At 39.4% G+C, this 26,765-nt stretch overlaps 1 protein-coding gene across 7 annotated transcripts in view; it reads right to left on the bottom strand.

Annotated features, from left to right (window-relative positions):
• Window positions 1–1,361: 1,361 nt before the first annotated feature.
• POU2F1 (POU class 2 homeobox 1) overlaps window positions 1,362–26,765 on the bottom strand; it is a 101,910-nt gene continuing 76,506 nt past the window's right edge. For 4 of the 7 annotated variants that reach the window (XM_021550166.3, XM_021550164.3, XM_021550167.3 and 1 more), the window contains 10 exons: window positions 23,780–23,906; window positions 16,886–16,980; window positions 14,518–14,691; window positions 10,685–10,826; window positions 8,416–8,561; window positions 7,739–7,918; window positions 4,813–4,918; window positions 4,065–4,410; window positions 3,214–3,302; window positions 1,362–2,013 (listed from right to left, as the gene is read on the bottom strand). In XM_021550166.3, coding sequence (XP_021405841.1) covers window positions 1,703–2,013; window positions 3,214–3,302; window positions 4,065–4,410; window positions 4,813–4,918; window positions 7,739–7,918; window positions 8,416–8,561; window positions 10,685–10,826; window positions 14,518–14,691; window positions 16,886–16,980; window positions 23,780–23,906 — 1,716 coding nt within the window. In that variant the 3' untranslated portion in view covers window positions 1,362–1,702. The remainder of the gene's footprint in view (window positions 2,014–3,213; window positions 3,303–4,064; window positions 4,411–4,812; window positions 4,919–7,738; window positions 7,919–8,415; window positions 8,562–10,684; window positions 10,827–14,517; window positions 14,692–16,885; window positions 16,981–23,779; window positions 23,907–26,765) is intronic. The other 3 variants (XM_021550165.3, XM_021550168.3, XM_021550170.3) reach the window with 1 other exon arrangement.

The following is a 26,765-nucleotide window of genomic DNA, read 5'->3' as shown; positions in this document are numbered from 1 at the left end:
ACTGCATTGCAGTGATCCAGTCTTCTCTCTTTAAAAATCTTTTTTCGTTTTTGGTTCAGATACTAGATTGTATATTCAAGAATATACCGATCTAACTTCTGTACAGTTCATTACTCCTTCCTCATCCACAAAAATATCCTTTGCTCCACAGATCAGAATCAACCTTAAAATGTGAGTTCCAGTGCCAGGCCAGCCCCGGCTGCTGGCCAGAGGCGCCGATTGCTGCGCCCACCCCGCAGCTCAGAGACCACACGAGATCAGCCCGGGGTGTGCAAAGCCCCAGAATGGCTCTGTTGTGTTGGCATTAACAATGGCACCTTCTGTTCCCATATTCCTGGCTTCTGTCTTTTGTAGCCAGAAGCACTTTTTCTTTTTTTTTTTTCACTAGGAAGCTCTTCTAAATAGTGTTGGAAGCATCAGAAAAGGAATATTGCTATGAATGGGGAGAATGTGACCTTCTGAAATCCAGTACCAACTCACCTAGAAGGTATAAAGGACTCTAAATGCTGCTTTACATGGTGCCAATTAGCCTGGGTCATGATGTTTTTTAAATATTTGTGTGTGCTTTTGCACAGCAAAACAAAATCACTGGAACAGAAGAGCCATCAGTATTGTCACACAATCCAGATTTGGGAGGTCACATCCCGCTCTCTGAAGTAAAAGGAACCAAGCACAAGAAGCTAAGAGCAGAATTTGGCTGTTTTGTATAAATATTTGAGAGGAGAAGAATGGCAGTTTGGAGCAAATTCCTACCTCTGCTTACAAAGCAGAGACCAGCCTGGAAGTTTGCACACAATGATCTCTGCTACTGCACTGAGCTTCCTGCACAAATGATGAACATAAATTCTTCTGACCCCTATAAGTAGGCATTAGACAAATTCAAGGATGAGGAAACTGTTCAGAACATTTCCAGAAGATTAGGATAGAAAGTCTATTTGTGCTCCATTCTTCCTCTCCACCCCCCCACCCTCCCCCCATGGTGTGGGAGCTCGCTGAAAATAATCCAGGAGCAAAAGACAAATGCGTCCAAACTATATATATAAAAATAATAATAATAATAATCATAATAATAATAATAGAGATACACCAGTAATACAGGCCTGCCTAAATTGTACCAGTTAAGAAAGGAACCCCCAACATGATTGATACGATTATAAACACCTTGTATGACATAATGGCCTGTACAACAGACCTATAAAATGATAATTAAAAAAGAAAGATATTTAGACCAAAAAAACCAGGAAATCCCCTTCCTATGTTTGAACTGATAACCCACCTTAACTTGTCATTGTGACTGCTGGAAATGATAAGTAGTCCTTTCACTTTTTTTGTGTTTTTGTGGTTTTTAGTTTTTTTGTGGTTTTTTTTTTTTTTTTTTTTACATTTTTGGTTAGAAAGTTCTCCGATCCATGAAGCGATCCTGAAAAGACAGTGTTTATTATAAAATTAGGCAAATGTCTGTCCCAGCTTTAAATCCTTCCTGTTTTGCTTTTGTTTTTTTTTCTCTTTTTTGGTTTTTTTGTTTTGTTTTGTTTTGTTTTTTTAATATTTTTTTTCCTTCTCTCTCTCTTTTTCTCTCTCTCTCGCTTGTCCCCAGCAACACGGTGAGAGGATGCCCATGGCATTTTCAGTCCATCGACCGGGCTGGCAGCCGATCCCAGCGCACAGTGACCCAGGCTGCTGGAGCACAGCCCAGCCCGGCTCACTGTGCCTTGGAGGCAGTAGTGGTGGTGGACGTGGCCCCGCTGGCAGAGGCCACTGTGAGGAGAGAGTTCTGGATGGACTCGGCTGAGGTGGAGGTGGCGTGAAGGCTGGCGACTGGTCCAGAGGCCCCTGCGGAGGCTGCAGCTGCAGAGACCAAGCTAACTGGGTTGCTGGTGAGCAGAGAAAGGTTCTGAGGGTTCAGGAACAGAGGGGCAGTGACGATGTTAGGGGTACCTCCAGCATTGGCAAACACCAAGTTTCCAGTTGCATCCAGTGATGTTATTGGAAGAGAGCCACCGGATGCAAGAGCTAAAAATAGGGAAAGTTGAGCAGGGAGGAGATAACGTTAGCAGTAAGCAACAATGCAAAATGTGCCTAAAAGCAAGGGGTGTCTGTATTTGCCTTTTTCTGATATGTGTGCTCTCTAAATCGCTGAGGGCAGCTGTCTCATCATAGGCTGGTTTGGCTTTTTTTCCCCAAGTAACCATCAGACAAAATCTTGCAGATACTAAAAGGCATCTTTCATTTGCTGCTAAACTAATTCCATTGGTTTTTTCTTCAGCTCTTTTAGCACAATACTGGTCTATATTTTCTGCCCTATGCAAGGCAACTTGCACTGGGAAGGGTTGAGATGAGGGTTCATGTGAAATGACAGCTGTCATAAGATGGAGAAGGTCATATAACCTAGAGCATAACATTTTAAATGTTGACATATAACCAACCACTGTTACAACTTAGTCTCATGGGTCTACAGCGTTCAGTCTGCCTTAGATTATGATCTCCTAAATTTACCTGTGACACTTTATGAAATGGTTCTTTCTTGCAACTTAGAAATTAAGATTTGTTCAGCTAGTTTAGAGGATATTTGGACACATAGGTTACCTAGCTCTTTAGACACTTGTACCACCCAGTTTTTACAGGTGCCAAACTACAAACTCAGAACAACTCTTGGTGGAGCCAGTGGTAACTTCTGCCTTTGTGCAACTTCCAAAACAAATAAATATTTACTCTTCTGAATGTAGATTTATTTATTTCTACATTAAGTTCTACATAAGGATTTTAGGAGGCAGGATGCTTGTTGCAGGTTCTTTTCAAATATATATGAAGACAAGAACTCAGGATCAAGACTTGCTCAGATCTACCCTTTTAAGAGACCTCAGAATGGTGCAAGTCTGCTCAAGCAGACTATAGAAGAGCTATAAAAAGCAAATCTCTAACCTCCTAGAGATACAGGCCAACGAGGCAAGGACAACAAAATAAATTCCAGACTATATTCAGTGTCTTAAATGCCTCCTTTAAATCATACACAGCTCTGATTCCCTATTTGAAGTTGTACCTGCTCTTATCTCTGTGACCCACAAAATGTATTTGCACATTTAATTTTGTAAAGCCTTTACTCCTACACAATTTATGCCCAGTGCTGAGGAGTCAGTGCTCTCTGGTAGGCAAAACCAGAGCGCATAAACGGAAGTTGTGTGACAGAGATGCATTAACAGGAACACTACTGACCTTGAATAGTTGCCAGTGTACTGTTGCTCATCAGGGCCGGGCTGAGAGCACCACCTAATGTCCCTGGATTGAGACTGAGTAAGGCACCTCTGCAGCAAGATCATGAAAGAAGTGGGAAAGAGAAAGAGTTACTTTTAAGAAAAGGTTGTCACTATTCAAAAGTACACCATCATATTTTTAAAAAAAGAGGGAAGGAGGGAGGAAAGACCAGAGATTAAGGGCTAGTTTTGGATTATTTTACTTTTAACTCCATAAGGGATTCATGACATGCCTGAAGTACAAGCACAGTAAATTAATGACTTGCACTGATTGTTGGTGTAAAATATTCTTGTAAAGAATTTTGGAAAGACTGTTCATTTTAGAGAACTATCCTCCTCTCCCAAATGCAGATAAGAAATAGGTAAATCAAGAGAAATTAAAGAAATATCTGTCTGAGCAACATTCCTAAAACTATAACTTCAACAAAATTTTGCATCTTTGAGAATTTCTTGTTCATGATGGAGAAGTGAATACAGAGGTATAAAGTGGATTTAGGCTATCTCTCCATTTTACAATTAATAGGACAGATTCTATGGTTCAGTGGTAAGTTGCAGTTTTTAAGTAAAGCTCTGCAGTGGGATGAATGATTTATCAAACAACAACATCACTGCAACACAGCTTTTTCACCTTTAAAATGAACACAGGTGTTCTGTACACCTGTGTACTGTGATGGGAATGGTCCATTTCCACCTATGAGCAAACCTTCAGAATCTGAGATAAATGACAGCGATACATAAAAGCAATTTATCCCAAGAATTTTCCTTCGCTCTTCTGTCACCTCACCTAAAAGGGTGTGCAAAACGGATCCTTACCCAGCTGCAAACTGCGAGGATGCCATCAAGCCTGGGTTTAGTCCTGCTGCAGCAGCCATGGCAGCAAGACTTGCATTTGCAGGCAACTGTGCAGCTCCTTGTAACGCGGCCGCTGCCGCCGTTTGCAACCCTGATGCCGTTACCATCACCTGGCTGGTCCCGAGAGGGGAGGACAAGGGAGCGGAGGTTGTCTGTGTTGTGCTGGTCTCACTGGCACTGGAGGCCTCTGAAGTGGAGGCTGAGGCAGAAGGGGAAGGGCTCGGGGCGGGTGATGTCACTGCTGAAGAAGCTGGAGGTGCTGTTGAAATCACTGTTGCCGTGTTGTTGGAGGTGGTTTCTGTTGTGCCTGGAAGGATGGTTCTGGTCAGATCAGTACAAAACACAGATACCAGACAAGAGAAACCCCTGCCCACCTGATCCCAACTGCATGTCCAGCTGAAAGGGGCACAAGGACACATTTCTGTAGTACCAAGAAGCACCAAGAGCTCAAATGAAAAAATGGAATGACACTTCCCAATGAGAGGCTGAGGAGCTCCAGAAGCCAGCAATAAAACACAGTCTATTTTGTTTCAGCACCACCTGTGATTTTATTCCTGGAAAAGTCAACTCAGTAGTCACAAAACTGAAGCTTCCTATGATGACAAGAATGTCCTAGGATCTCAGTGACCAACAGCAAATGGCACTGTTAGGAATTCAAAAGGGACAAAGGGTAGGGGTTGGTGTGGTGGCAGCAGAGACCAGCCCTTACCTGTGACTGACAGACTGGTGACAGCAGGACTGGCCAGAGGGAGCACGGGGTTGACAGTCAGGGTTGTAGCTGCACTGCTAGTCACAAGGCTTGGCGTGGTTGCCACCTGGAGGTCAAAAACGAATAAAACTGCTCAGCTGCTCAAAGACAGTTACACACTAGACATGGATTTCTTTCTTTCCACCCTCAGCTGAGGAAGTTATCAGTGAAAACACTGCATATAAACTAATTTTTTTTGTAATTTGGTTACTTTATCATTCAATGAAACAAACATAGCATCTTCTCTAATTACCCACAATATCTTTATTCCTACTAATTCAGTATTTGCAAGCAGATACACCCCTATCCATATTGTCTCAAGACTGCAGGTTAGCCCTCTCTGCCACTCCACAAAGACAGCACCTTGCTTTAATAGAGACACTCTTACAGAAAGAGGTACAAAATACTATTATTTCTACTCTTTTTTTTTTCTTGTTTAAACATCTTTTCAGCTCCAAATCTCTTTTTCTGCTAAAATTATGTAAATGTCCCAGCATTAACAAAGGTGTTTAGAGTAATGTGTTTATATGAAGAAGCAGAATAACATTTCACTTTTATTCAACCAAACTATAAACTTTACTTTGATAAGCTTCCTTGTGCCAGAGGAAGGATTTCTGAATTTTAAAACATACCAATGGAGTTTTCAATTGTGGATGGCTTATTACAGGAAAGCTACAATAAACTGAAGACATTACAGATAAACACCAAAGATTTAAGGCTGGAGAAACTAGCTTATGAGGAAAAATGAAATATAAGGAAAGGACTTTTTATGGACAAGAAATGGTGTCCAACAGTAACATTTGAAGGCTGTTATACATCAATGAGAGAAATGAATCCTTTAGAATTGCCCAAGAGAACATAGCCAAGGATATAGGCTAAACATTCCTCCTTTCCACTCTCTTACCTTAAGTCTATTATCAAAGAAATATCTCTCCTGCCTCTTAGAGGGAGTCAAATGCTTCACGCATTTTAAACAAGACTGGGGCAACTGGGACAGATCTGAAAGCTTTCTGCCCATCTCAAATAGTGTATGAAATTAAGAGGAGCTGGATGCCAGTACACCTCCCACTAATGCAGCCCAGCCACCGCATCTGTCATCTGTCCAGCAAGCAGTTAAGGCCAAGGTCACCATCCCTATTTCAGGGCAGAGAATGACCTGGAATTAATACAGCTCACCCCCGTGGTTACAGTGAGTGACTCCAGCCAATGCAAAAGGAGGCTGCCCCCAAAAGGAGCCTTCCCCTCCAATCCTGCTGCAGAGCCCTCGCCCTCGTGCAGCCAGGCTGCGAGTCACACTGGTTATCTAACCATACTGAAAATTCATCATTGTTCCTCACATGGCTAATTTACAGTCAAACTACTAAAGTAAGCCCAAGCATCCTATGGGCACAATCTTCAGAGCTGACAAAAGGAATCAACAAAGCACACAGTCAGTGAAGGCTGGTGGCAGCAGGGCTGGAACATCCATTTGAATAGCAGCACAGTCTTAAGAGAAGCTTAGAATGAGTGAAAACACTACTGAAACTTCACTGATGAAAGGGAGACTTTGGTTAACATCTCAATTTCTTCAATACAATGGCAGATTATAGCAACAGGAAAATTTCCCTAGGAAAGCTCCTTTAAGTTGCAGTCTGAGAGAACTTGCACGGTTACTAAAACATTCTATCAAAAATCTCACTATATTCTGCCTTGGTAGCAAGGCATGCAACCTTGCTTTGCAACTGGGGAAAAAAAAAAACAAACCTAAACCCAAACCAAACCAACAATAATAATAAAAAAAAATAAGTACACTTAACACAACCCTTCCCCTGAAACAAAAGGTTGCATGCACACACCCTGAGACAAGGATGAGGGGAGAGAATAACACATCACCAAAATTAATGGTTTAATGAAGTACTGGAAGATATTAGCTACTACGGTGATGAGGGTGGAATAAATACTACAAAAGGACAGCTACAGGCTACATAAATTCCACCACATTCCTATTAGCATCGCTACTATGAAATCTAATAGCTACTGTTTCTATTTATGAAAACAGACCTCCATGGACATTGGTAGCAAAGGTGCTGAAGGAACCTTGATGCATGTGTTTTGTTACTCTTATTTTCATGAAGTTTGTGTTTACCTGAGGTAAATACAAGTGTGGGAAATTAATTACATGAGTATTAGCTAAACTGTTCTTCTGTTCCATGCCTTGCTTTTACATAAATAATTTCTGACTAGAAGTAACAACAATGGTATCATTGGATTTGTGTGACCTAAGTCTCCAAATGATACAGAATCAAAGGATGGGTAAGATTGGAAGGGACCACAGTGGGTCCTTTGGTCCAACTTCCCTGCAGGTTCAGTCCTAGAGCACATGGCACAGAATTGAGTCCAGATGGTTCTTGAGTATCTCCAGTGAGGGAGACTCCACAGCCTCTCTGGGCAAACTGTTCCAGTGCATGACACATTTTACTGCTGCTGATTTACTGACCAGAGCTGCTAAAATAAGAGGTGGTGGGGAGAGTTATTAAGCACTTAAAAAAAATTACTATTATTTTATTTTTAAAAAATGGGTAAAAGAAGGAAAATCCAGATATAAAGTGGAGGTATTATCTGAAGTAAGTTCAAAGCAATAATCCCAAGTGCAAATTTGGTAGTCAGAATATTTGTTCATAAACTGACTAAATTAAACACCCTCACTGAAGGCCTGACTAGTGCCTGATTTGTAAGCATTATCTCTCTTAGACAGTACCCAGGTGGAACATTCAAAATGCCAGTAAAACATAAAAATGTGAGAACAAATCTGCTGTACAAATAAGGTGCAGCATATGTAGCTTCCATAGTGAGCACAGCAGAACCACCTCCACAAGTGATCTTTGTCAACATGGTTTTTGACTCTTACCAGTGAGGTTGGACAAGGGAAAATTGCTTTGATGGGCGAGCTGCTGGTTCCACCACTGCTGGGTGGGTTGATCCTTTTCTCCTTCTGGCGCCGGTTACAGAACCAAACGCGGATCACCTCCTTCTCCATGTTTAGCTGGTCAGCTATCATGGCGATCTCATCCGAGGTAGGCTTTTGGTTCTGACAAAAGAAAATGGTATTTGAACAGCTCTGAAATCACCTCCTGAAGTTTTGCATCATAGCTTCTTCTCCAGTAGGCCAAAATCTGAATTGGTGATTTAGATCCAGAAGCTGGTCAGTGGCACCGTAGACACAAACCACAGTAGGTGCTTCTGCCCTCCATCTAAAAACCTCAAATTATGTGTGCTTAGACTATTGCCTCATTTATCTATCCTCATGAAGGGTAATGTTTAAACCTATGTCTGAGTATACTGGAATGCAAAATCACAAAGTCAGTGAACTGCAAGAACCAGTGAGTTTTTCTGAGAGGGTCTGTCCTTATTTTTATAGTGAAACAGATGCTGATGCACGTTTCTTGGCACGGCTTTTGTATTCCCCTTGTTTAGCACTAGCACTTTCCTAAAAAGCACAGTAACGGGTTCACTCTAACACATATAATAGTTAAATGAAGTTTCTCCATTTCTTCCCAGGCTGAGCACAGCACCAGGACCACTGACCTCCAGGAAACTCTTCTCTAAGGCCACACGTATGTTGGTCTCTATGCTGGTGCGTTTCTTCCTCCTACGGTTCAAGCCTTCGATCCCTTGCCCTGGAGAATTCAGGGCACTTGGGCTGGAGAGAGTTGAATCAGATGAGAGGTTTTCTGAAAAAGAAGAAAGTAATACAAATCAGGAGATTTCATCTGAATGCAGTGCAGTCTAATGCAAGTGTTCTTCACCTGTGCAAGGTATGTTAAGACCTGCTCTGTATCTATTCCAAATACATAGAGATTTATGAAGATCACATGCATTAATCGCTGCTATTTACAAATTACAACATGTACCTGAAACTCAAAAGCTACAAACAAACCCAGAGGATGCCCTCTGCTCCTGTCTGCTATCACAGTATGCCTTTTATAATACCTATACAGAGTTTGTCTCCCATATCTCATTCTACTCCTTACTGAATCACTGCAAGCCCCAGTTTAAAGGAAAAAGGAGTACTTGATATCCATGACCCATAGCTGAAAGTCACAGGCAGTTATGAAAAAAAATCTGAGCAGCCTGAAATTTCTTTTACCCACTCTACAAAACACTCGAGGAAGAGAAGTTCATAACCAGCTCCACAGTGTTCAGTCTCTTCTCTCTGGACATCGTAGCAGATACTCAGTGCTACCAACCACTCCACACAGTGAACAGCTCCCCCTTCTTAACTTCACCAGGGCTCTTAACCTCTAATCCTGTCTTTCTGGCTTCACAGAGGAGCAAAGAGAGAACATTTAACCCCACTTTGCAGCAGGAAGAGCAATCTAACCAAATGGCAAGTTTCAGCAGAAAATTTGAACAAAATTTGAACAAAACCATTAACCCTTCACTGCACGGGGGATTGTGGGTGATAAGCAGGTGTCAAAGTTCACAATGCCCACCATTACTCTGATTCAGAATCAAATGGACAAGTTTTTTCTAGATTTTTTTTAAAATAGTACTGGCACCTGTAAATGTGTGTAAACCCTTCCTCATACTGAAAACTCCAGTGAGAACCATCTGAGTTCCATGGCAATATATTCTGGAACCATCGGTATGCTTCTCCTGCCTACTTTTACCTAAAAGTAAAATAGCAGCCTCTAAAGTCACGTGAATTTTTCTTCCAAAGATTTTCACAAAACTGAGTCAGAACCAAAGACAATGGTTCCCCACTTGCAGGATGTGAAGAACCCCAACACTGTTCACAGTCTTCAGCTTTACAGAGACAAGTACTTCTTCAGGCTAGCAGGAAAAAGAACACCTAGGACACTCCTTGCAGCACTGGATCCACCCAATGTTGCTGGAACGTTTGGGGACCGCTGTCCTATGGACTTGAGCACTCAGTGTGGAGATATTTATGTTTCCTATCACAGACCCACAACACCTAATGATAACCCCTGTCAGCACAACAGAATGACACTTCCTCTTCTCAATGCAGGACAAATTTTCAACACTGCATGAAATTACTTTCAAAATTTCAGAGAATGCTGTAGGTGCCAGCATACCACTTTAGTAAAAATAGGAAGGCACACACCATCCTTGCCATCTGTTTAACATATCCATCAGTTTTATACTATGCACAATTGCATACTTAGAAGAAAAAAACTGACAGCACTCTCAAACACTTTCTCTCCTAACACCTATCACCACCACACAAGCTCCTTTTGCTGGTGGTAAATTTAAAAAAAAAAAAAAAAAAAGAACACTACCAACACTGGCATAGTGAGTAACTTGTATCCCAGAAAAAAAAATTAATATGGGACAGAAAAAGTAAAACCTAACCCACAAAAACCACTCCCTACAGGGAAAAATATTCTTTATCTGAACCCTTGGAGACAGATAAAAGGAATGCACACAGAGGTATGGAAGGAGATGGATGCAATTAAGCTCTGCCTACTGAAACAACAAATCATGCAACCCTCTCTCAACTACACATCTGAAAAAGAAAGCTAGAAGAGGATTAGAAGTTATATGCATTAACATACACGAAGGAGGAAAACCATGACACATATTGTACCTCATCCCATGCAATTGTTCAGCTGTCTAGAGAACACATTCATGAAAGTTCATACTGGAATTATTTTGGATGCATACAGGCACTTGGAAAGGAAACTATGGACCCCTATTTCTAACACCTTCATTTGTCCCATGGGCAGCTACAAAGGCTGGTAGCTTCACAAAACCATAAGGGCACAAACGAAGCAGCTTTTCAGAATCCTACAGATTTTGGTAGGCTGGTGAAGAAATACACAGACTCATTCACCTGCATCATTGAGCCACTTTTCCAGAAGTGGCTTTAACTTGCACATGTTCTTAAAGCTGAGGTTCAAGGCTTCAAAGCGAGAGATGGTAGTTTGGCTGAAGTCATTTCCATAGAGTTTGCCCATAGCGAGCCCAACATCACCCTGGACAAAGAAAGAGAAAAAAGGGATTCACTGACACAGGCACTTCCAAAGCAAGGAATCCTGTCACATTCTGGTGTTCTCTTAGTGACTCCACTGCTGCGTGGGATTTCAGTTTCACAGAGGCTTTCTCAGCGCTACCAAGATTCATGCTAAAGCAATAATCATAAAGAAATGTCAAACCTCAGTCAGTTTAACTTTGCAACTCTTTCCAGGAATCCCTGATGCTTTGTCTTCTTAGCATTATCACTGAGCAGCACATTCCACTGAATGTCAACTCCTAATTTTTTCTTAGTTTTATAAATAAGTAAAGGCCAAGCTCTCCTTAGGAGCAGATTTAAGTTTTTTGGCATATTTCACAATGAAGAAGGAAAGTTCAAATAAGCAGAAATGCAATGTATTCACTTTTCCAAATTTGTAGAAAATACTCAGGACAATATGTTTGCAAACATACATCACATTTAAATAGATGCAGAAATATTCTTATCTGAACTTTTTAGTATCTTCTGAGGTTCAAACCAAATTTCTCCCCAACAGATACAAATTTCAAAGCATACAAGAAGTTGAACCATTTCAAATAATGATTAACTGCAGTCTTGACTATCATTACCCATCTGCCAGAAAGCCATACAGGAGATTTACAGGCAGATTATAATCTCTTTACATCTGTTACTGCTTTTTAAACTCAGTTTTAGCTAGCTATTCTGCTAGCAGACATTCTGCTTATCCTAATATTTATGTATATATTATATAGTTATGTAAGCATACACTTAGAAAGTGGTGTTTAAAAAAAAATCAATCCATTCTTGATTGTGGCCATTAAAAACACCATAATATTTTCACGGTTTGCTTTAAAGCTGGAAGGTCCTGCTCTTTGAAAAAAAAAAAAGCACTTATATTTCAAGTATACTATTTGGTCTAAAGTAGCTTTATTTATATTTTTATTTTTTTAAGCACAAAGTATGAGAAGTGTGGAAGAAGAGGCTGAAAAGCTGGAGCACAGTTAGTGGAGTTTAATTGCAAATGGGTTAGTTGGACTGGGCATAAAGCTCGCTTTTCTCTGAGATCAGCTCCACAACCACAGCTGGGTATGAGTACACTGACAGCATGCAGAGTGGCCACACACAAGCCAGGAAGAAAACAACCTTTGGGAAGCTTAGTAAATTGTGCAGGTTGAGCAAAGAAAACAATTTCCTTCCTAGAAGAGGACCAGAACAATTGGTTTGTGTGCCCTTCAATCAGTGGAAACACGTGGGAACGCGCATTTATGCCTCTACTCATATGCCAGGATTCTGTGCATTTTAAAACTCATAAATCATTCCAAGAGGAGTAGTGTGGATGCTCTTCTGGGTTTATGAAGAAGAAAACCTGGCTATGTAAACCATTTTAGAGATAACTTGATTTATGTCTTGGCAGGAAAGAGTTATGAAATTTGCTCCAGTCCCCCAACTAATTTAATTCTGGATTTATGTTGTTCTTACAAACATTTGCCATCTGATTTAAAATGAATAGTTAACCATTTCTTTGTCAATGCCGAAAGGTGGCAGCATTTCAGCTGTAGGCAAAGGAATTTACATATTGGGATGAGACTTTTATATATTGAGATGGCCCACAGATAGGATGGAACAGAGTATAAAGGCACTGTATACACATCTCATCTACTCTAGGTTGAACTGAAGCTCTGGTAATGAACTGCAACTGATTATAAGGTACCTCATTGTTGTGTGTACTGGTCTGTTAAGAAGCTCAGATGGCCTAGCAGAGGCAATATCTTTCACAGAATAAAAATAACATTGTCTAAAATGTTCACTCACGTTGCTTGAATCTGTACTGAGCAATTAGTCCCAGGCCTGCAAGGATGCTAAGGTGCAGTTTGCTCATTGTGTCCCTGTATGTCAGATATGGAGGTATTTTTAAGGAAAACAAACAAAGGGATTTAAATGCATCACCCACATTTCAGGGTGGGAGAAGAGGCAGAACTGCTGAAATTCAAAACCTGTTTTATTGTTCACACAACAGAATGTAGTAAGTGATTAGTTTGCAATGCAAACTAAATCTTACAATTATTTTTGAAAGGCAGGGGTGGGGTGAGTCTGAAAAAGCTTACAGTACTGCTGGAAATGAATTTCTTTTATCCTCTGAAAGGCAGTCTATTTATCCAACTATAGGAAACCAAAGTAATCAGGGTCTCTAATTATCATCCAATTATGCAATTAGGTTAAAGTTATTAGAACAGCCTAATTACAGACATACAAACTCAGAGAAGGATAGGAATGACCAAATGTAATTTTATCACATTCTCAAGATTCCCCTTTTTTAATCTGAAAAGCAAATACTGAAATGTAAGCCTGAGCAGTTGTGTTCATTTTTCCTCACCATGAAAATTCATAACCAGGTCAATAAAGAAAGGTTAACACATAGCTTAAAAAGTCTAGTTGAGCTTTTATAATCATCTCACAGCAGGGCAGATTAAACATAATAATGAGAGATCTACACGAACCTCCTCTGTCAGGCCATAGGGAAGCTATTGTATTTTACCCTATTCTGTGCTGCTCTATTCGAGCTTTTGTGTGTGTCCATCACTTGTATTTCTGTGCCTCCCTCTAGTGGAAAGAAGGGAGGGAAGGAGACACACATGCCAGCAAAATGCACTTCATTTTACTAAGAACATTCTGTTCTTGACTTATAATTAAGATGCTGCCAGGAACTCTCATTATGAACTTTGATTTTTCAATTTAGGACTTCGCCAGAAAAATAAATCTGACTTCAGCACATACTTTCAGCTAGAGTAGATTCACTTATTCTATTCCATCACATATGTTGAACTGACTGCTCTGAGCTCATACTTTGATTTTTGCATGCTCTTTCTTCTAGTAAAAACACGCTTACATTTAACTACAGACTCCTGCCAAAACTAATTGTTTACCTGGGGAGATACTTTAATTTTGCAGGGGGAAAAAATAATTTTTGTATTAATAAGAAAGGATTCTTGGAACCAAATTCCTTTCAACAGAATAATGGAACATATAAATGTACTTTGTACTTTTAATTGTGGTCTTCATTCAACCACCTTCACTATGTTCAAGATTATTTTTCTTCTCCTCTCTGGGTATTTCTGAGCTTTTAAACAAACCAAAACAAACCACAACTCCAGTCCACCCCTGTAAGGAGAAAACTTCAAAGGTGACAGTTCTTTCAGGTTTTGTTTAGGAACCTTAGCAAAAGCATTAAATACAGAAATCATTGATGTTTAATAGGAAAATACTCTTGAGAGATAAAAAACCTTTGATATCCAAAGCAACTGCACAGATGTGATACACTTTTTAAACACACAGAGCAGCTAATTGTACTGTATGATTTTTGGAACTTTGTACTTCTGAAAGCAGCTTTAAAGTGCTTTGTCCCATTCATGTCACATCCCATAGAATGAATAGTGCACATGCAATGACATCTGGAGCTGGTAAATGCACGTTTTCCCCTGCTGGGAAAATGGCTATGCTTTAAAACCAACAGGGAAGTAAGATGGATGTATGGCTTTTTCTGTTATTTCTTAGAAATCCCCCACATAAAGGCCAGAGCATAACCCTATTTAAGCAGGTTCTCCTAGGAAATGATGGAATTGTAGTCTCCCCCCAGACTTGAAAGATGAGACCTCAGGTTCCACACTGGCAGGCACTAAGGTACGCAGTCTCACCTGAGTGAATCCAAGTTTGATCCGTCTTTGTTTGAAAGTCTTGGCAAACTGCTCAAGCTCCTCAAGGTCACTGGGCTCCTCCAAGCTGGGAGTGTCGATTCGCTTTGGTGTTGACTGGCTCTGTGGAAGTGGCTGAATGGGGGTCGCTGCTATTGTGCGTGTTGGGGTTGCTGGCTATTGAGACAGCAAGGAAGGGATGAAAATCAGGCTTAAGAGGATAATCAACAGAAATTAAATTCCTAAAAGGTATCTGATGTTCTTGTGAGAGAGGTCAGTGGATTGGACATTTTTTGAAATCTGCAAGTTCCTTCAGTATATTAACATTCCTCTTCACAACAAGCAAACACAATCCAGAAAACTACAATAGTATGACAGGCTTCTAACAGTTCTACTGTAACCAGTTAAAGAAAAGTAAGAGATGTTCAATGGTAACCAACAACTTTTACTTGCTGCAGAAGCTGCTCAAAGAAAGGCTGAACACACTCTACTTGATAGACTTCTATCACTTATAGACACCTTGGCATTCGTTCCTTTTGAAAAAAATTAAAATTTAATCTATTGGTCTTGTGAGGTGGCAGATTGTCGTCAGCCCAAAAGATTCAAATTTCCTATTTAATCCTGGAAGAGTGAGCACATACAGATGCAGCACACATGGCAAATTTCCTCCAATGCCATCTCTTGTGACTGACTCAACTGTTCAGGAAGAAAAGACTAGATTTACCTCTAACCCTTCAGTCGACAGTTGCAACAATAAAATGAACATACTAGTGACACAAGAAATTAAGCAAAGGCAATCTGCAGAAAATTATTCATTTTGGGTCACACTTTTCTTTTACATATAGGGTAATTTTCTAGGAAGTCTGTGGAAGGTTCACTATTCCTGAACATTGGCATACTAAAGCATTTTGTGATGCAACTAAAATAAATATCTGAAAAAAATTATCACCTTGGAAAATGTTCACAGGTGAACAAAATCTATTTAGATCTGGTATTGCACAGTTCAGACCTTATGTGCAACAAGAACACTGGAAACATGTTTTGAGTGCATAGCTCTAACTCCTTACATGCCATGATCAGGTGAGATGCAGAGACAAATCATCTACTCCAGTTAAATTCTAGTCAGCTTAGCTGGTGCTCTTCAGTAAAGTTGATTTCATGCCTCAAGTCCAGGCAGCACTAGAGTGTTATGCAGAGTCTATGCAAAGGTCCAGAAAAGGCTCTTCTGAAAGAATGGCCTACATATAGTGTAGCCTTTACATAACTCCTTATGTTGTTTTCCTCCTGGGTTAGTGCAGTGTTTTGCAGTGCACAGCAGATGGTAGAGGGAGGTCAAGATCTATAATTCCATTACTTGAGAAATAATGTAATCATATATGATCTTTCTAGGACTGCAGATAGATGTGTCACACTTAAAGGTTTTTAATATTTTTTAATTTACATTAATCATAGTGGGTAATTACTGCAATACTGATTTCACCCACTTTACATAATTTATTCTTTCTTAGTGGTTTTAATATTGTTTTAAAACCAAGAATAATCTTTAGTGTGGAATCATGCTGCTAGCTGAGGTATGAACTAGAGGTGAGACAAATTCCATTTTCCACATGGTGCATGAAAAATACTAGAGGTGGTATAATAGAAAATGTCGTTTTCTAAGACTCTGATAGACTCAGGCACCTTATTGCAGACTAGAAAATTCTTCTATGTAACCGAGGTGGCAGGAAGATACTGTGTGATATTACATGGTATTTGAGAAACAGCGTGCAGCTATGAAACTAAACTGAACAGTAAAACCCAGAGCCAAGCACAACTAAATTTGCAGGAACATGCAACCTTAAAATTGATTTTCTTATAGTCTGAAAACTTAATCACAGAGCTCTAACATTTTAATATACATCTATCAGAATATTCAAATATTTCATTTCCAACAATCTCTTCAGTTTCACAGATGCTAACTGGTAAGACTGGCAATGACTTAGCAGTGATTGCAAAATAACTACACTAAAATAGATTACCACTGCAATCTTCAGAAAGAGGCTTGTCAGTGAACCTCTTTTGGAGCTTTTGAGGGAGCTCACACCTTGCTCCTCTGAATTTTCAAGAAAACCTTACAGGAAATTAAATGATGCTCTAGTGCCCTTAACTCAAGGTATCAATCATGAAAATTTCCAGCTAAAAAAACCACTTTAGAATGTTAAAGCCTGGAAAGAGGCACATTAGGGTGGGAGCTACAAACCTGAACTATCTAGAAAGACAAATTCACTGTTATAGCTATAACATCTATTCAGGTAACTAATACAAAGTCCATTCACTTGCCATAGTTTAAATCCCCTCAAAGCAAGTCATGAAGTGTAGAAAAAAGCCTGACCTGCGAGGCAAGGGTGATGCTTGGCTGAGACTGCAGGAGGTTGGCTTGGCTTTGCTGAGGTAGTTGCGTTAAGAGATTCTGCGCTTGCAGGAGACCTGGAGAGAGAAAAACGAGTGTTTGCTTTCTCATTCAAAACCACTAAAACATGAAATGAGGTAAAACAAGGCTCTTGCCAAATGGTGGGAAGTTAAAAAAAAAAAAAGAATGAGACGTGAGCTTCTGTTTCATCCTTGCATAGATACGTTCAGACTTTGGAGTTTTCAGCCCAGAATCCCCTTGCATTTCCCTGAGGTGGAAGTGGTGACAGAAGGGTAAGAGGGAGAGGTGTGTGTAAGTGTCCTCTGCAGAAAGAGTTGGTAGTGATCTAGGTCACCCCATGTGCAGGAATCATTTCCTGCCCCTTTCAGCATACAGAGTTTGGATACACCTCTTCTGGTAACCAAGAGCTGACCAAGAATTGCAGAGCCATATAAAAATACTAAGCACTTATGAGATCAAATTCAAAATCCTAAGCAAAACCACAAATTTCACTCCGTGATCACCCTCCTTCCTCTCCAAATCACCCTGTGCCAGCTGCCTAACTTTCTGGCAGAGTTAAGCAGACCACACCAGAAGACACAACAAGCCTAGATAACTCCCTCCTGGGTCAAATAAAGTAGGAATCTTTTGGAAAAGTAATTGGAATTAAAGTTTAGGTAAGATACTGAACACTGCTCAATTTTAACAAATAGAACCAACACTACACTGAATATAGGAAAACCCTGCTACTATGAAAAGGTGACAACATCAAAGAAGAGTTGCAACTGATAGAATCAATATGTATAACATGCTGTCAATCTCCAAATAAATTCCCTTACAGTCCACTATTTGTTCAGTTTATTAAATCTCAGAGGAAATTGAGTTACATGCCTGCATCTCTAAATTAACTAGAAACTATGAATACTTTTTTTCATTTCTAATGCAAAAACATAGGGGCATAATCTTGACAAAAATATACCTACAGTTAGTCAAATCCCTCAATTTTACTGTGAAAAATGTTAACTGTTATTTTTTAGGTACCTCCTGACTACAACTATCAATTTCCACTATAATAATTAAGAACCCAACTAATTAAACTTACACTTCAATTTACCTAGTCCCTAAAACCCGGGGGGAACAACAGATGGATGGACTGCTATGCCACCATCAGCTATATACCACTTCAATTCAACATCATCAGCTGCCTGATCTACCTCTTAGAAGAATAAAGGCAGGGGAAACAGAATTTAGGACTTGATAAATACTAAGTGAGGAACTGGATGCTTTATGCAAGGTTAAGGCCAAAAGAGACATAGAAAGAGGGATTAACTATGGTCAAGAAGGAGGAAATGTATCCTCAGTAAGGGATACACAAGCACAGAAGAATTATCATCTGACAACAATACCTGATTTTTGTTTAATGAAGAGATGAATATGTATTTTAAACAGAATGTATTGCTATTGAGATGCTCAGGACCTACAGAATATAGACAGCTCCTTATGTAATATAATAGCACAGCACAGACAACAATATAAATTTGCTTTGCAGCACATAATCAATGTGTTCCAGCTGTGTTTTAGAAAAAACACCGTGAGGGAACAGAGCTTGCTCAAGGAACTTTCAAGACAGCCATCTACTACAGCTACACATTAATTTTTACAATGCAAATGTTTGTTCACTTGAAAGATGATTTTAGCTGCCCAAATACAAACGTTAATTAGTAAACAGCCACCTTTAGGTGCAGAGTTTTTTACCTTAATTCAGTGATAGTGAATTTTAAACTGACAGCTTGAAAGAGAAAGGGGCAAACCCATCACACTGTCACTACAGAGTGGCTGTAAACAAACAAATAAAAACCAGGCAGCTGAGTGATGACATTTGAGTTCTAGTCCACTGGTAACACCATCGATTACAAGTTACTGACTTGTCTTATGACTGCAATCAGAGTAATTAGGACTGGCCTTTTGTGACTTTCTGTCCCCAGAGAAATCCAAGAGGATGTTTTTCTGGCAGTAACAATTTTGCTAAAGAGCACAAGATGACTAGACTCTTCCTAATTTTATTCTCACTCTTGTGTCTAAAGTAATTATAATGGAATTATCGGTATAAAATAATCTGAACATGTTTAATCTACTCTGTTTTTACATAATTTTATCCTATGTAAGAGGTGCTGACACAAGGTGCCACAGGCAGAAATTGGAGACAGAACAAGTCAATTCAACCTGCAGCTGACTGAAGGGGATGGGGAAAGCAGCTGGATCATTTTGGAAATATGTCTCTCCCCCTGATCACAGCCTTTTCAGGCAGTTGCCATGCACACACTTTGGGCAGTCCTTGGCTCTCATGGGTGGGCAGCTGCAGTTCTCTTTGAACCAGTCTTGAACCAGTCTAAGCTTCTCCTTTTAGGCACCTGCTGAGATCCTGGCATTTCAAACACTGCTGTTTCCTCAAAAACTCATACTGGCACCAATACTGTTTACCATCTTTGTTACCAAGAAGGCTGATGGGACAAGATATATTCTTAGCAGGTCTGTGGACAATACCAAAGATGGGGAAGTGGTCAACAGGCCAGAAGCCAGAGTCTAGATCAGCTGGACAAATGAAACCTCATGAAGATTGATGCAGGAAAATACAGTGTTCTGGATGGGAGCTGGAATAACCCTGAGCAGCAATACTGGTGGGCACTGGCTGGCTGGAATGCAGTCCCACAGGGGTTCCTGGAGGACAATCTGATGAACATGAACTGGCAGTGTGTCCTTTCAAGACAGCCAACCACATCCTGGGCTGTACTTACAGGAGTGCAGCCAGCAGGTCAAGGGTTGTGCTTCTCCCCCTTCACTCCACAGCTGGAGTCCTGCTGTCAGCCTTGGGCTTCCCAGTACAAGGCACAAGCCCATCCTGGATTTTCTGCATCCAAGGCCCAGCAGGGTGGCTAACAGGATGGAACAGGTAAGTAAGCTTTTATTTTTTAGCCTGATAGAAGGTGAGATCCTACTGCTTTCTTCAAGGGCAGAAATGGACTCTGCTCTAGGGTACACTGTAATGAGATGCAATGGATATCAAAACATGGAAAACTCCAACTAGATATAGGAAAACAATTTTTAATTTTTAACATGATAGCAGTCAACTCTTGGGGCAGGTACTTGAGAATGTTGCAGAAACCCCATTCTTGGACATGTTCAATTCAACTGGCTGAGGCACTGAATAGCTGCTGTAATTGGACCTGCTTTGAACAATTCTACCTGGTCTCCAGAGGTCCCTTCCAACCCACATGATTTTTTTGAACCTATGAAAGCTGCTATTGTACTTGTATACTTTACAGAGGTTGTATCCCTAACCCTCTGCCCTGGGTTTTAAGTCTAGTGGTATTATTGCATTAAATATGGCACACAGATCACCTATATGGCACTCTGAAAGAATGACTGCATGGAGGCAGATAAGGATCTATGCAGAACTATGATAGCTTAGAGTATTTTTTTAATAGTAAATAGATCTATTGTCATTCAGGATTTTTCCTGTAATGTTTAAGAGTAGCATGAATAATGGTCCAAGCCAAAAAAACTCTTCCTGCTAGCCAAGAGTCCCCTAGGACTGATCTGGGGTTCAGTTCTATCTAAAATTAAACAAAAGATAAAACAAACATTCAAGCACAGACTTTTCCAGCATAATTTTTAAAAAGTTGGCCCAGAAGCATAATGCATAATTCATCCCAAACTGATCTCTCAAAAGAGTGAATTTTTTCATGTAAGAACTTGACTGCTTTATCTCTGCCAAAGCTGTTCATCCTCTCACTGGAAGTTAGCTTGCAAGACAAAGCCATTACAAGGACTTTCACGTGAGTGAGGTCTCAAAGTCTGTATAACACATATGAAAGAAGAAAACAGGATAGGATTTGGCCCAGGCAACTTTATAAAAAAAGAAAAAAAGTCATAAATGCAGTCTTTAACAATAAATAGCAATAATTGAGACTAAGTAGATCCAGTTTCAATGTTTATAGTTAATTAGCTTGTCTTCCACATTTTCCTTTCTGGATATTTTCTTTATAAGTACTATTTCTAAATCTCACTGCGATACAGCCTTTGCTTAGATCTCAACAACTCCTGTTTGCAAGATTAATTTATATTAAACACAGCACTACTTCCCCCTCTGTTCAGATTTTTACTGATACGATTTGTATTAGCAATATCTCACAAGTAAAAAGGTGAACAGTCACCTGATGAGGGTAATATTTTTTAGAAGCAGCTCTAATTGTAGTAGGGGATGTTAAATTGATTATTTTAGAGACAGCTCTATTAGATACAAGAATAGATACAAGAGATATAAAGGTATTACAAGGTGCTACATTCCTGCTGGTGACTTTAACAATAATATGAACAGTTGCACTGAATAAGAAAATGTTCAAAATTTCTATTTCCATTCAATCTTTTCCATATCTGCTGAGGCTTGAAACAATTCTTTCAGTTATGATGTTATCAATTATCAGCCATGAAAAATGGGAACCTAAAAATTTGTTGCATGTAACTCCCTAAATAGCCAGAAATTGTGTGGAAAAGGAAGGTGACTACATTAGACATACAGCAGTGGATTTATGGGGAAAATTTCCTATCTGCTGCTGGGAGCTATAATACGTGTATTGCAGAAAGATAGTAGAATAACATCCTGATTATTGATTAATAATTTAGGCATTGAATTTCCTATTTTTTTCAAAAGTTGGATCTCTGCTCTCTGTTCAACCCCTTCAAGAATTTTTATGTTTGTTATTAAATGTGTACATATATAAAGCTCCATGCAGTACCAATGAAGGATCAAAAAAAAAAAAAAAAAAAGAATGCCATTAGTTTTGAAGAAATCTCTATGCTAGTTTCTTTAGAATATTTATTACTTTATGAAGCTGACTAATGGAGCAATAGGACATGAACAACATGGAAAAGTCAGATGCAACAGCAAATAGCAAAAATAAAAATACACACTTTCTCAATCGTTCTCATAAATAATAATGTACTATTTGAGATCTTCTAACAATAACCATGAAACACTGCAAAAAAAACATATCAAAAAGTGATATAAGGGGTATTATGACATACATGTTGCGTTATCATTGAGTGGTCATAAAGAAAATGAGATCTATTCAAGCATTTCAGCATTTCTGGCCTATGGTCAGAATTCAGCATATAAATCTTCCTACATTTTTGAGCTATTCAGTTGTCCAGGCTGCACATTACCAGTAAAACATGATGCCTCTACCTACACTGCGTCACTGATGACAGCAATATGCAGGTCTTAAATTGCAGCGAAGAAATGATTTTTCAGGGATGGCCTCTGGAAAAGGCACTATGAAAATCTCACCTCGTACTTATTCTACTTCAGAAGATTTGAAGCAACCAAGAAAGCCTTCACTTCTATAATGCAAACAACTCATTTTGGGGGATGAATACAATTTGCTTCTCTTAGTTTTCCTTTTTGTAAAGCATCTTCAAAGGTAGTTTAGAAAACCAGTAGAATTTAGCTGAAAAATGTAGGCAGACATCAATACCAATGAGTTTTTCAAAACAATGTTTTTGTGCTTGCTCTTTTCTTGAAAAAAATTATTAAAAAAAAAACAACCAAGCACCTACTTTGAAGAATTCTTGAGCTAAATTTTAGTGTTTTGATTTCTTCTAGTACTGTATGTTAAGTTTACAAGTTCTGCTTCATTTTAAGAAAGGAGTACATCATTAAATGCTTTCATGAATAGCCTTTCAGCCATTTTCTTCCAGTACTGGTATAAAATCTCTCCTAAATCAAGTCCTATTAAAAGGAAGGTAATTTTGACTAACCCTTTATTCAAATGTGAGAGCATTCAGACAGTAAGAGCCCTTCAGCGTAATGGAAAGCCAGTTCTATCCAAGTCATAGTATGTAAGAAGGAATGATGCATGAAAAAATTGAAAGGAACAGAAAAAAATGAGGTGCAAAGAACTGCTTTATAGGACAGCCAGGCTCTGCAGGACTCTTCAAGCATAACAGGATTTGCCTTCTGAGCAAGAATCTTTGGATTACCAGACCTGAACAACTGAGTAGAGTTCATGTAGAAGAGAATGGAGGGAAAAAAGGCCATTGGAGTATATCAGCATAAGAAGCCATGGCTAAATGCAGTTTTCCGTGGGCATCAACAAATGGGGTGCAATCAGCACTGTGATGCATTGCAGCCTGAACACATCAGTCCTCAGAACAAAGCTAGTATACTTAACTGCTCTGACACAGCACCACCTACCACTGCCTTGTCTGTCTTTGCACGGAACTCATACCCAGTGCATTGCCAAAATATTATTATAAGAGCTGGTACATAAATCCAGCATTCTAGCTCCTTTCCCAAGGTGTTAATTATTAGTTCAGTTTATGATAAAATTCATTGTACCCTCTTTAGGCTTAAGTACTTTTCCAAACTCCCACAAGGACTTTTGATTTTGTAATCTTTTTTCCAGTCTGTCTTGCTTTTGACTGAGATAGAGTTAATTTTCTTCTTAATTGCTGGTACAGTGCTGCGATTTGGATTTTGGATGAGAACAATGTTGATTCCACACTGATGTTTTAGTTATTGCCTATCAGTATTTAGAGTCAAGGAGGAATTTTCAGCTTCTCACACATCCCACCAGCAAGCAGGCTGGGAGGCACAAGAAGCTGGGAGGGGACAGAGCCATGACAACTGACCCAAACTGGCCAAAGGGATATTCCACAACACGTGGTCTCATACTCGGGCTATAAACCTAGGGGGGGAAAGCTAGCTGGGAGCCACTGCCTGGGAGAGGGCTGGGCATTGATATGAACCATCTGAGTTTAACTTTCTCCCCTAAAAAATGCTATGTACAATCTGCTTTTGTGGCAAGGAGCACTTACCCTGCTGCCCCTGCGGCGTTTGTGAGATGATGAACTGTGCTGGCTGCAAGTTGGTTGTTGGATGCACCAACACAAACTGCTGCAGGTTGAGATTCTGCTGCTGAAGCTGCTGCAAGTGCTGCAAATCCTTAAGGAAACGGGAAGGGGGAAAAAAAAAAAGAAGAAAAAAGAAAAAATAGAAGACAAAAAAAAAAAAAAAAGAAAAAAAAAGAGAAGACAAAAAGAAAAAAGCAAAAAATGAGAAGACAAAAAAAAAAGGCAAAAAATGAGAAGACAAAAAAAAAAAAAGAAAAAAGAAAAGAAAAAAAAAAGAAAAGAAAGAGCTGTGTGTTAGACATGTAAGTCAGCAATTATTCCAAATACAATATTTCCTATCAACCAGGTACACTCTAACATTTAGAGATAAAAGTGGATGTCAAACACAGCAGAAGTCTTGCTACTGAATATCCTTTAGAATGGCAATTTGAATTTCACTTTCATTCTTAAAACCAAAGTTATTTACTACATAACTCAGCAAAGTATACCCATAACTGTTCTGTTTTAAAAACAAAACAAGCAAATCAATCTCCCTTCCCCCACAGATTCAGGAGTTTTAAAATACATTAAAGTTATCAGCACAAAGATCTCTCAAACTTATTTTCTGAGGATGGAACTCTGCTACAAATCAAGCATATTAGCTGGGAGCTATTTTTTTTTTTTTTTTTTTTTTTTTTGGTAACAACAGTCTGCAATTACCATTTGAATCAACAACAGGAAAGCAAAATAGTACAGATTCCTTGTTAGCACTCTGGTTCTTCAGTTCAAATTTCAGAAAGTAGCTAACTCAATTAGTAAATATGTTTCATTTGTTCTGAAACAAATTACGCTTAATAGAGATGACTATAATGAAAGTTTAAAAGGAATAATGCAAAAGACTGCATTATTGTAGGACCCTACTTTTATGTATTTAAACCATTCAGGACTATTAATTTTCTATAATTAAATTACAAGTCTCAATGTAAAATGTTAATCTCTGAGAAACTGAGTTTTCAAGAAAAATGCTTCAACTTGACATTTAGCTGGAGAATGAAAACACAGAGAACTGCTTAAAAATATTGTTCCCCGTAAACAGCCTTTTATCTTTCATCTCCAAACAGCACAAGAGCAAGAGCAACTGAAATTTAAAAAACACACTGTGAAGTCAGCCAACATAACAGTGGTAATCCATGAAAACTATCTAAACACACTTATTGGATTTTTCCATCTTTCCAGGAAGAATCTATTTCAAAATACTCACCCATCAGGTGGAAAAAAGCCTGAATGAAAAATTACACAAACCAAACCAAGCAGACAAGAAGACTCCCCCAAAGCTCTGTTTCAGGGAAGTCATTCAGGTCCCTGTTTGCAGAGAAACCTTGTTCAGGTGCAGCAGTGCCCGGTGTGGCTGCTTGGAACTGCTCACCTTCACACAGCCCCAGACACACCTGAGGAACAAAGAGCTGCTCCTTGGGCTGATGCAGGTGACTGAGCACTCCCACAACCTGCTCAGCCAGAGGATGGGACAGGCCATTCACTGCCAGCAGTGGATTTGCAGATAGAAGTCAAGACACACTGAGAAGGAGAACTTCTTTCTTACACAACGCTGTTATCTGTGACCTTACATTATTTTAATTTGTTAAAACTGTAACTTGAAACTTGCAAAAATCTCCTTCTGGAGATGAGGGGTGGGGAATGTCAGAAAGGAAGACTAGAGAGGGGAAAAAATAGGGAGTCCACTGATTTATGAGACCATAGACAGACTTTATAAGAAAATGACTACTTAACCTGCATTACACAGACACTGGTCATCAATCACTTGGGCTACTTAGCCCTGTTAAGTCAAAAGCATGCAGTGTAATAATATGGTAGACAGACACCAGATGGATTGATCAAGCAATGGTCTTCAACAAATAGAAACTTCCATTTTATAAGAGAATAGTAAAATTTTAAAAAGTGTCCACGAGCAAAAAAGTGGTTTTAAAGTCAATGGTATTGTTTGCTTTCAGAAAATTGCAGAAATAATGCAACAATTCCTATGAAATCAAGGCAAAGTTCCTTCATGAAAGAGAGCAATAATTACTCCAGTTCTATCCTAGAACTCTATGTTTTTTATAACTTCTTATCCTAATATTACATTGGTCAGAACCACAACCAAAACCTCTTACTTCTTGAGCTCAACTCAACATGGATCTCCACTCATTTATTCGCTGATTTTCAATGCTCAGCTGGTTGCCTCTGCAGACTGTACTGGCCCTCCAGCTCAGAGGGGGCTCATATTGGAATGGATGTGAGGACTGGATGAAGAGCTGAAAACAGAAATGGAAAGAGCTGGGCAAGCTGACTGAGCTTGTGAACACTGGGCAGAAGGAAAGGAAATAAAGAGAGGCTGCAGGATGAAAACAGAAGTAGACAAGAGAAAAAAAAAAAAACATAAACACAAAAGGAAGAGTTGGGAAGACACTGTGGAAAATAAAAGTATCAATGGAAAAACAGATAGGTTAAGGACCTCTCCCAATCAAAAGCAAACAAATGAAATCAACACAGATGACCAAGGAGATCTCAGATGATTTGAAGCACCCCCACAGAAGACAGAGTTACATGCAAGAAAGAATACAAAGAAACAGTGGCAATGTACCTGTAAGATCAAAGGAGGAGAGCTTTTTGTTTAAGACTATAGTATTCATAACACTGGCTACCTAGCCAAGACATGACAGCTCTTATCATCAGGCTCTTACACTTTAATATGAGAAAACTGTTTTTAAATTGAGGCCTCAGGGGGAACTGATATAAGCAATCTTATTCTGTGCATCTGCCTTGGTAAATGGTATGTTGGCTAAGTCTTGTTTAAATACAGAAATATAATTCTGCAACGCAAAATGAAAATGATACCTCCAAGGCTAATCACTCCTAAATAGCCCTACCAGCCCCTCAAATGCATTTGAAATCCAGCCTTATTTCCACCTTGGGA

This window comes from Lonchura striata, chromosome 2 (assembly GCF_046129695.1).
Source record: "Lonchura striata isolate bLonStr1 chromosome 2, bLonStr1.mat, whole genome shotgun sequence".
Taxonomy (NCBI): domain Eukaryota; kingdom Metazoa; phylum Chordata; class Aves; order Passeriformes; family Estrildidae; genus Lonchura; species Lonchura striata.
The sequence above is the reverse complement of the archived record's forward strand: the minus strand, read 5'-3'. Positions and strand labels throughout refer to the sequence as shown.